The sequence below is a fragment of the Phoenix dactylifera genome, chromosome 4 (genome assembly GCF_051530095.1).
Source record: "Phoenix dactylifera cultivar Ajwa chromosome 4, Ajwa_hap1_PhDact_Kaust_v1.1, whole genome shotgun sequence".
Lineage (NCBI taxonomy): Eukaryota > Viridiplantae > Streptophyta > Magnoliopsida > Arecales > Arecaceae > Phoenix > Phoenix dactylifera.
The window spans coordinates 49222089-49233327 of NC_143193.1; the positions used below are offsets into that span (position 1 = coordinate 49222089).

Below are 11239 nucleotides of genomic sequence, written 5' to 3' on the forward strand. Positions count from 1 at the left end.
AAAACCATTCGGCTGTTCATAAATGTTTATGCTCAGCTTACTAAGTAGCATGTTCAAGTTTATAGGGAATAAAATAAAGCAAACTCAATCCCCATTCTAAAGACGGAGCTAATTAACAAGTTAAGCTTGATGCCTTGATCAGTTATCAGCTCAAAAAACAATCATGGACATACATCCACAAATTTTTTGAATGCAAACCTTGGCTACCAAAGAATGTGATCTATTATTGCTTGATTGGCATGTCTCTAGTTAAGAGATCATAAAATAAATGCAAAATCTAGTGCACAAAGAGAAATGCCTCATGTTGAATCTATTTTCCATTAAAGCGAATAAAACATTAATTACCAATAGGACTTATATCTGTTGGTTGCCCAATCTCTCCTCAAGAGGTCCTGTTGACAAACTTATAATTTATGCCTTGTCATATGATGGAAAGGTTACAAGTGTTTGTTACATATACAGGGTGTATGTTTGTGCTTTTTCTTTTCCGCTCAAGTTATCGAAGTGGAATTCTCCAGTGATAGCTTTCCTCCTACAACTATCTAGTTTTTCCAGTTTTTTTGGATTTACAGTGGAAATTTGTCTTTCCATTCTGTGTGTAAACTATAGGAATGCAAAATGAAGAACATAAACAAATAGAAAAACTTTGAAAAACAAGAGATTGGGACTACAAAGTCCTTCTAAGCCAAGCCAAAGATCACAACACTTACAGAACACCTCTCTTAGATCACAACCTTCCCTAATTTACATTAGGAAACAACAATTGTTGACATATACAAGAGATTACATCAGACAAAGTGATTCTCAACATGAAAGGAATTGTAATAGACTTACCCATATGGGAAAGCCAAGAACCATGAGCATGGATTTGAGTATGAGTTTTCACAAACCATGAACACCTCTTCAAACAAATCATTTCTCAAAGAAATAAGGCATCAAAGATTTTCTTCACCAAGATCTACCTAAAAGAAGAGGCTCTCTCCTATGAAACTCGAAAGTTCTCTCCTAAATCTCGACCAACCTTAACTCTCTTTTTTCTATTCTACAAAAAAAAGATGTAAAAATATCTAGAATAGACCTCAGTAATGCCAGCTCAATATGAAAGAGGCATATGGCTGTTCTCTTTTCAAGTGAGGGAAAACACAATGTGTGGATCATAAAATTTGTATAATTTTTTGATAAGAAAGGTTGCGCCACAAGAATTGTGACCCTACTGCCACAATTTATGATATCCACTCTCCTATCTTGTAGAAATGGTAACCCCATGCAGCCTAGAAAGTGCAATGAGGCAGTTGGCCTTGGGCAATCAACTTGAACTTAATGCTAATAGCCAAAACACTTAATATCCACCCCCTCTGCCTATTTGGATGGGTCAAATTTGAGGTTGTTTGCTCCTTTTGGTTTAATTGTGGTCACCTTTTCTTCTTCTTGGTCTTGCCCAAGACATTGGCTGCCATTATTAGCATTGCAGAAGCCCAACCTCTTTTGTGTCATGTCCAGTATATAGTTGCAGCTCTGAATCAAATTTAGCCTTGTTCTTCTTTTAGCACCAAAAAAAAAACAAGTACCCAAAATAATTTTTCAGGAAGGAAATTTGCTTATTAGAACTAAACTTGCATTCACTATAAGATGTGGCACTTAGAGTATTGATGAAGCCTATTTATCCAGAGTAATGCTACAAGGCTTCTGTAAAGCGCATGTAGAAAATCCTCGTGCGAAGAACTCATGAATTTGTTGCCAAAAACCACAGCTTGATTGATTGTGGAGTTACCAATCCAGCGGTTATTGATCCGATGAAATTTCCATGTCTGATTTACAGGCACCTGAAGCATTTTCCGTTTGTCCAGAGCATCCACACAAACCCTACCAAAAATAAAGAACCACATTCTACAATATGACTCCAAATTCCACACAAAATTAGTTTCTTTAAACATGCCACAGAGACCGAGATACAACAAATGTCAGCAAAGGCCAAACAGAAAAAATAACACCAAATGCAAAAGCTATCCCATGAGCAAACAGAGATCAAGGAGGTTCTGATACTTGCGAGCCCCAAGCAGGTGATATCTAAACACCATGTGGATTGTTTCCTGTCGATTTGAGACATTCATGACTCTACATGTTATCCACCAACTCATGCACTGGATATGTGATATAAATCATGGCTACCACCCTCGAATCTATTCCTCCCAACAACAATCCAACCAACTTTTAGGTCCGAATGTTTTTTTTTATGGCATTCCAGCTTTAGATTACTAGTTACTGCTGCATTATTAGAAACAACTTCACATGCTAATGTATTTAGGTCGTTCTGCCCAGTGTGCCTATGACAAGGTTCCTCTAAATGCTACGGCCCTGTTTGAGGGAGCCAAACAACTTTCTGGTCCTCCAAAAGTATTTTTGGATGAAAAAAATTGTTTGGTAAAAATTTCGAAAAGCTGTTTTAGCTTTTCCAAAAAGCTAAAAATAGCTTTTTGGGAGTAGCTCAATTTTGGAGCTTTCCGAAAAAGCTGTTTTGAGCTTTGTCGGAAAGCTGTTTTTTTAATAAAATACCTATAATAAAATATAACAATTACATATTTTGTCCCTTTATAAACCTAAAAATATGCTGGAGCCCTAACAAAGAACTCTAGCCATGGATCATACTCTCTTTCGTGCAAGAAAAGGTATTCATGTTTCCTATTGTTGTATTAAACTATAAATATAATATTATATTACATTATATCATAATACATTAACATGTTATGTTAAATAATTTAATATTATGTTATATTATGAGAAATTAATTACGCTAATAATTATAATATCTTGTACCTTATTATTGTATTATACTATAAATATAATATTATATTACATTATATCATAATAAATTGATATGTTATGTTAAATAATTTAATATTATATTAAATTATTATGCTATAGTATACAATGTTATATTACTATATTATAATAATATTATATTATATTACAATAATATTATACTATATCATATATTTATGTATTAATATATATTATATTTTATTATGCTCTGTTGTATAATACTATGCAATATTCTTTATGGTAATTTTGCCATACAAAAGTACTTTCTCAATTTATTTATCAAACATACGTTAAAATGCCACAGCACTTTAAAAATATAGTTACTAGACAACAAACAACTTTTTATAAAAGCTCTACTTTAAACAACTCTATTTCCAACAGTTTTACTTTCAAAAGCTCTACTACTAACAGCTCTTCCAAATAGGGCCTACATCAGGTACATAATGAGATGGATATCAGGGGGACAAAGTATAGACCTGAGGAAGGTGCTTTAGACGCCACTTAAAGGCCCCAAAAAGGATAGCACAATCATAACTCCATCATAAATGGCAAGCTAGAGTTAAAAGGTTTGGCATAGAGCCTTAAAGCAAGATGTTCCTACTCTGCATCGAAGAGATGGCAGTTTGCCATTCCATCACTAGATACGACATGATTCAGTTAGCAATTCTGAATGGGACATGGAACAACCCCCCACGAATCGCGTTATGTCTGACTCGCGTGCAAATGTGAATCATGAAAAACCAACTGAATTCATCGAATCAGATCATGGGACCACGGCTGCCATTGCAGGGACTCTTATCTACTTCACAAGTTTCCTTCAATCCTACTAGGTGACCTGTTCATCCGCATCACAAGGGAAGATTTTGCAGAAGAACAATGCTAAACTAACATCAACCAAGAAAAACAATCAGAAAAGCCTCCGGCCTTTCACCGTCGGAACCATTCTGACTCCAATTTTTCAGCGTTATTAGTCTGAGTTAACATTTGTTTAGCTTGTTTATAGGGGCAAAAATTCATGTAATATGTGGATTTCGAGGCGCCCGGGATCTGTTCAGAAAGTGGCAATTGTTTTTAGACACCAAACTCAACATGGACAACCGGAGAAGGATCACAAACGAGCGCACACATTGAAAGAAAAACGTCGAAAATCTTGTGAAAGGAATACCAATTATGTATATTAGAATCAGAAAAAGTGGCAACATGCACCGAAACACAAGCTTAAGCAGGATAGCGTTTTGTCCTCTGCCACGACTCTCATGTGATTAGAACTTTAATTCATTAGAAGCGGACCTCCTAACCCTCAAACCTTACTCGTGAGGAGGTTGCCAGGTGAAGAAATTTTTAGCTAGTGCAGTACCATCTTCTTAATGGTCCTGTCGACTAATATCGCGCACTCCGAGTACCATCAAGCTCATGAAATCCAACCCCAGAGCAGCTATAAAATACTGAAATTGCAATCAAGTTCATGCATCCAAAAGCTTGGTTTAAGTATGAACTTTCACCATCAGCCATTGATTTGAGAAAAAGAGGAGGTCTTGAACTTCATCACACCTACCATGCACAAAGATAATTGCACAAAACAACCATCTGGGAATTTTACTTACAAAGGCAACACCAGAATCACAATATCCATCAAAGTACCATACAACTTCCACACAATTCCCATTGGAGGCAGAAAGTAACACAGCCTTGCCCAACAGTAGATGCTAGCAGGCTGGCATGCAAAAGGAAAAGTGAGAAGACAAACAGAAGAAAACACGAAAAGATAACCGCATTTTTGTACATAATTTTTTTCCCCCATCAAACCATAAAGCAACCATAAAGCATATGATGTAACAAAGGAGAGGGGAAAAACAAACTTGCCACCCAAAATAAAGCAACATAAGACATTCAGCAGTGCATTAGCGTGTATAGATAGACATATATCCTATTTACTCCTGGTTAAAAAGAAAAGGAAAGAAGAGAGTGGGAACTTCATCACCCCCTATTCCAATGTAATACTTTCTCAATACAGACAAGAGCCCATCACTTCACCACTAGCCCGCCAGCCTCCACATGCCCTGCTATGACTGGACTAACAAAAAGATGATATTGCCAAAACAATATGGATGAGACCCAGCGCACTGCCCCTATCCATTCTTTTACTAGCTGCCATTCCAGCAGCGACACGGCACAAAGGGCAACACCAGCCGTGGCGCAAAACAAATGAGGGCCCGTGCTGGACCACAAGCTTATGGCTGAGGCTCCGAGTAAAGAAACATACAAAAGCTTTGCGGGCAATACCATACTCCTATGATCAGCACTCCTTGTCAGCAGCATCCGGGTCGTCGGGTCTGTTCCGTGCAGAATCAGCATCTGATGAAGATTTCTTCAACCCAGGCTTGATGGCATCGCTGATGACCAGTAATTTCACCTTGGGTGACAGCCTCTTCGCCTCCTCGCATGTGTAAATATAAATTTTTCTCACCATGCTGCAAAACTCTCTGCAAATTGTATGTAGATATTCAAGATCAGTGCGAGTTTAAATTACCAAAAACACCTATTTTTTGATGACCAAAAAACTACTGCTTTAAATTGGAATTTGAACAATCAATAGATCAAGCCATGATATGAAATTCCATAGCTGAGGGCTATAGAGAGCATTACAGCCAAGGATCATCGCCAACCAGCATCATGTCATCTTCATCATCGGTGTAGACAACCTGCCATTGTTTGACTGGACCAGTGAGCTCTCCCTTGATGTTGAACATCTCCTCGAGCTTTTGGAGAAGCTCATCATATCCATCTACTCTTGTCAAATCCACTGCCCTCCCAACTGCCATACCGTGCATGTGAACCTGTTTTGAAAACACAGGATTTAGCAACACATTTCAGCTTACACGGGATTTAGCAACACATTTCAGCTTCCGCAGAAGCAACTCTCTCCATCTAGATTACCAAGCATGCTACCGACAGAGAGCCAGCAAATGTACAGAGAAAAGAGGTCGTCTTCACCTTGGTGCAGCTCCTCAGTTGCCGACTTTGAGTCTCTTGGTATGATCTGAGGCACGACTTCTCTGGCTCACTGCTGACTGCAGGGGCATCAGACCTGTTAACGTTGGATGGCTGAGATTGCCGATCAGAATCCTCCTCCAAAGATTTTACTGGGTGAACCTCACCAATAGCAGCAGAAACATTTGCCGGCGGTGAAGTTTCCTCTATGGCAGAACTTTCTATTAATTGGATCCCAAATAATCTGCATCCAGTGCCAGTATCCTGCTTCTTTTCACATGGTTCCCTGTTGATGCTTGCCGAGAAAGACTCAGTTTGTGAATCTGTTCTGACTGGCCAGTACGCAGGCCTGTTCATAACTGCCAATGACCCAGTGTTTGATCCCATGGAGGCAGGCTTTGATGTTGATGAGAACAATGAGGTGGGGCTCGAAGATGGATAAAGATCTCGACCTTGTTGTAACCCTGAAAAAGACAAAGTTTGGGTAGACTCAACTGGGGATTTCCACAAACCTACAAGGAGAAACAGATGAGTATGTCAGAGCAACTAAGATGGTTGAAGAGAACTAGAAGAAATGCCAAAGTAGCAAAATGAATAAATAACATCTTATTAACAGACTTTCTTCCTACAATTAAATAAATAGGATTCTGTCTCAAACTAGTGATTCATGCCCATAGACTCTTTTTATGGAGATGCCAGTTTTTGTTAGTCATTTTGCTAGTTAAGAAACAACCATCAAGACTAATGTACATGATATGTCCCATATATTTGATTCAACAAGAACATAGCCAAGGCTATAAGAAAATGAATTTCTGCTTGATGCAAAGGAGAATGTTTTCAGCAGACAATTTCATTATGCCAAATTATTTGAACAGCCCCCCACTGAATCCGAGAGCAAGCCAAACATAACTTTTGTTGTATACATAAATAGCTAAAAATATTTTAATGCATTTATGCAGCACAGACTGCTGCTTAAATGTGGTTGTTCAATATAACTACAGAAATAAAATTACAGAACAGCACTATAAAGGAAGTCATTAATAGAAATGGATGTATTCAAGTCCACAGGCTTAATGGCATGTTTCTAACAGGAAAAGAGATAATAAAAAACAATATTTTATTTTGGAAGGATTAAAAAAACAAAATCATACAAGAAATCCTATCATCATATAGGTATTAAAAGCATTAGCACTTTAGCAGTAGGCAAGTTCCCTACCAAACACCGGAGAAATATCAGGCGTAATAGAAGGTGAAGCTGGAGGTCGTGCACGTTTATTTCTCTGTGTTGGTTGAGATGTTGGAGAAGTAGCTGCAACAAGTGGCTCTAACTCCCATGGCGAGACTCTATCTGGGCGTGGGATGGATGAAGGTTCATCCCATTGGACCTACAAAGTAATCCACCATACAGCTTGAAATTAAAAAACAAATTGTATGAGGGAATAAAACCATGCCAAGAACTACAGGCAGAATAAAAAGCTAAGGTTTAATCATTATACTGACGAACACAAGCTCATCTGAAATTCAGCTGGTAAAAAATATGAATTTGAGAGCGATATTCAAGATAGCAATGAGTTCTATCAATCTATTAGCACAATCGTTTCAAGGTTAGAAAAGTAACGGAGACAATACTACCTTTAAAGATCTCCATTCTGAATCTGCCCATCTAGATGGTGTTGTCTCTCCCACACCAATTATAGTACCACTGAACCTGTAAAAATTGTAAATGAGACCTTGCCAACACACTTTAACTGAATCCTTGATTATCACGACCAAGCCACCAAGCATACCTTCTTTCAGGAGCTTCATCACCCTCAAATCTCATCTTGAACCTCATCCCAACAGACAATTTATGATTCTTGGCTTCAAGATACTTGTTGACACTGATGATAAACTCAGACCGGCTCGTTCTGAAACAACAGACAGTGATAAATTCCACTACTTATTTTCAGAATATACTTAATTTCTTTCAGAAGAAGGCAGAGAGCCTTAGTCCCATCATTTGGAAAGACTTAGAAACACATTAAAATTTGTGGATATACCGAGAGCAGACAATATTTGGATTCAATATCAAATATTTTCCCTTTTCTCACTTTAAGAACTCTGTCAAAGCATGCACATTTAAAGGACAAAATATTCAGATAAATACCAAACCTTGGCTTGTAAAAGACAGAAAACAGAGTCCCTGTGGATACAGCATGAGAGGCAGTGGCCAGAACTCCAAGATGCATGCTGTGACTGGATATGACTGATGATGGCATGTTATTGAGTTGTCTCATAAGCCTCCTTACTCCAACACGCAACTCACCATTCTCAGCTCTGCCATGTTTCATGCATGGATAGATAAATATCATTACAATGGTCACACAAAGAAGTGCATCAAATACTCTATCCAAAAAAATAGCATTTTATTTCGAGAAGATAAATGCAATAATTCAACAAGTGCCTGACGGAAGAATATATTTACTAACCTTAAAAAGATAAATGCATCACCTGCTACCAATCTCTTCGAACTCACAAAGATACTCCATCCTGTAGTAAGCAGATGACGCCTAGGTTGCCCTGAAGGAAATGCAAGTGAAAAAAGTTAGTATACTTTGATCACCTTGTTTGATTACTCTGAGAGGCATTACATAATGAAAATTAGAATTCAGTAAACTATTTGTATTCACATTAATAACATATATTTGCAGGGTTTTAGGTCAAACATTCCACTTCTATGTGTTCAAACCCCTGGATTTTCTTATTTATATTTCCATTTGCATTCAATATTCTAAAAAATGGTGAGCAACATCTGGAACTCATATTGGTGATATTTTTTGACAGAACTTAAAAAATTACTTTGACAATAAGAAGTATCTACAAAACTGACACGCAAAGTATAAACTGAATAATTCTTGCATCCACATCAAATCAAAGTGTTGCAGTTAAGTTTCAAAACCAAAATTGAATAACAAAGAGGCAACATTATATAGCAATGAAGAAGTAATATATACAAACCTCGAAAAATGTGACGAAAATGCCATTCATTGCCATGAAGATCTTTGGCAACCAATTCTTGCCAAGGTGGATGCTGGGACATATCCTGCACAAAAGGGTCCAGTAGCAATTAAAGAATTGAAATGGGAATAATCAAAAAACCAGCTGCTCAATTTAGCCTAAATGAAGATTGAGCATCACAACAATTTTTAGAACAATGACTAACCAGTGGAGGCAAGCATTCATCCGCATGCCGCCTAAGAACGGAGAACCCTCCATGGGTGCTTGTATCTGAAGCAGTTAATGTCTTACAAAAGGAATGGACTATGCACCTTTCAGGTTCAGGTAGTGGAGAATCTGGGCTTGTAACCTCACTTTGCTGATCAAGAAGTTGAAGGATAAAAGAGATCAGTATAAACATCAAAAGTAGCATACAGAAAAGAAATTCAGACATTAGCATGTGTTATACTCAATAATATACATCCACTTCAAAAAAAAAAAAAACAGTTATAGAAGAAGTGATTGCAGAATCCAGAGTATAAGTTAAAACAAAAATCTCATCCAGTTACACAAAATAGCAATCAAAGAGGCACATATAAATATTCAAACTTCAATGTTGAAGCAAAGTTCTAGCATTAGAACACTATATCAAGAGAAAGGAAGAAAAATGCAATGTTCAGACCATAAACAGCAGAAAGAAGTAAAAAGACTCACATCTGGTTCAGGCAGCAGAGTAATCTGTGAATAAACTTCATCGGTGTCTGGTTCAGCCTAAAAAGAAAGGTAATGAATAACACATGTAATGAGAAATAAAGCTAGCACTTCCCCATACCGCGTCAAACATGATGAACAACATATTATAAAATGACCAACAAGAGCTTACCCGAAGTTGAACATGGACCACCCTGCAAAGAATCTTTGAAGGTAGATTGAACAAAGGCATATGCTGGTCAAGCCCTTGATTTGTCGATGCCTCGAGCTACAAAAAAAAAAAAAAAGCAGAAACAGAAATCAATCTAGAGATCAGCTCTTATCTTAGCTATACACAAGTCATGCTAATATGATCAGCTTATTATTGATGATGCAAAACTAGCATGTTGCAGTGTGACAAAAAACAGTAATACTAGACTAACAATAAATGTCTTAGATTCTAAAAGCCGGATCAAGGATTATGCTACTCATAGTAGGCACTATTGCAAGACGACCCTGAGATAAGTCAAGTATCTAATCAAAAGAGATCTGACATTTGATACTAAAACGAGGAAAAATGCATCTTGCAGTCATAATATTGATTGGATAAGTGGAAACTCAAAATACCTGTTCCATATGACCTTGAGGAAAGTAATAGACTCGTTCCCCATCACGAGGCACAGTAACAAGAGGTCCAGCACAAGCATGCCAAAGTTCTCGGTATAATACATCTGCAGAAGTTGCTGGAAAACATTAAAAAAAATTACATCTGGAGGAATGAAGCAAATTGCTTAGCCCGTTCCTCCAATTTAGAACCAAGAAGCCATAGTATTGAAAATATTCCACAAAATAAAGATTTTGACAACCCTTTTATGTAGTTTTATTAAGATGAAAGCCTAGGCACTACTTGAAAGAAAGGGGATTCGGTAGAACGCCGCACTCAGATTAAATTAAGAACCAAAGCCCCACCAAAATCTACCAAGAGCCAGAAGAAAATCTTGGTCTGGCCAAGATATTGACTTGTCAGGAGCAATGAGATTTGAAACCACAAAAGATAAAGCCATATCAGAAACATATAAAGGCTAATTGAGAGATAATAATTTAAAACAAATGGCAAGTAAAAAACAGAGGGCTAAACTGAGGTCAGCACAAACATGAACAAGAACCGGCACAGAACAAAGAAATCAATAGAAAACAATCAGACAAACAGATAATTATCAGGGAAAATGGGTAAAAACGCACTGAACCATTATATGATCCGAAACCCATGAATCATTATTTGGCAATGAAAAATATATACACGTCTATCCACAAGCACGTCACCCATACACCAAAATCACACAAAAAAGGGTGAAAAAAGAAAAGAAATCCAGAAACAAAAGGCACAAACATGAAATCAACCCAACATTTCCGATGTTACCACTTAAACCATTTTAAATCCTACAATATCAGAATATACATCTCTAACTGAAGCAGACCAACCATTCATAAAGATCGGGAAACCCATACTCATGAGGAAATCTATATCCACATGGAGAACAAGCAGCAATAATAATTGACACCCAACACAAAAAGTCAAAGAGAAAAATAGAAAGGGAAAAATGATGAGACGAAAAATAACCTGAACCGGGGAGTCCTCCGGATGAACTATGCGGCGGTGGGAACGCCATGAAATTTTGCTAGATCCCTTCCAACGCTTGAATCAACAAGAACCAAACTTCAGCTAGGAAAACACCAAACAAAATCAGCCAAAGCTTCCACC

At 37.4% G+C, this 11239-nt stretch overlaps 1 protein-coding gene across 2 annotated transcripts; it reads right to left on the bottom strand.

Annotated features, from left to right (window-relative positions):
• Positions 1-4679: 4679 nt before the first annotated feature.
• LOC103704796 (auxin response factor 7-like) lies at positions 4680-11239 on the bottom strand. Of its 2 annotated transcripts, none has more exons than XM_008788238.6 (14): positions 11099-11239; positions 10105-10208; positions 9671-9766; positions 9502-9558; positions 9014-9166; positions 8809-8893; positions 8280-8370; positions 7963-8127; positions 7599-7718; positions 7444-7519; positions 7028-7196; positions 5815-6323; positions 5467-5657; positions 4680-5303 (listed from the first exon to the last, which is right to left on the bottom strand). In XM_008788238.6, exons 1-14 carry the CDS (start codon positions 11145-11147, stop codon positions 5117-5119), a joined length of 2052 nt encoding a protein of 683 aa, XP_008786460.4. In that variant the 5' UTR covers positions 11148-11239; the 3' UTR covers positions 4680-5116. The 2 variants fall into 2 exon arrangements, with proteins under 2 accessions (XP_008786460.4, XP_026659536.4); XM_026803735.4 differs by having other exon boundaries at positions 10105-10220.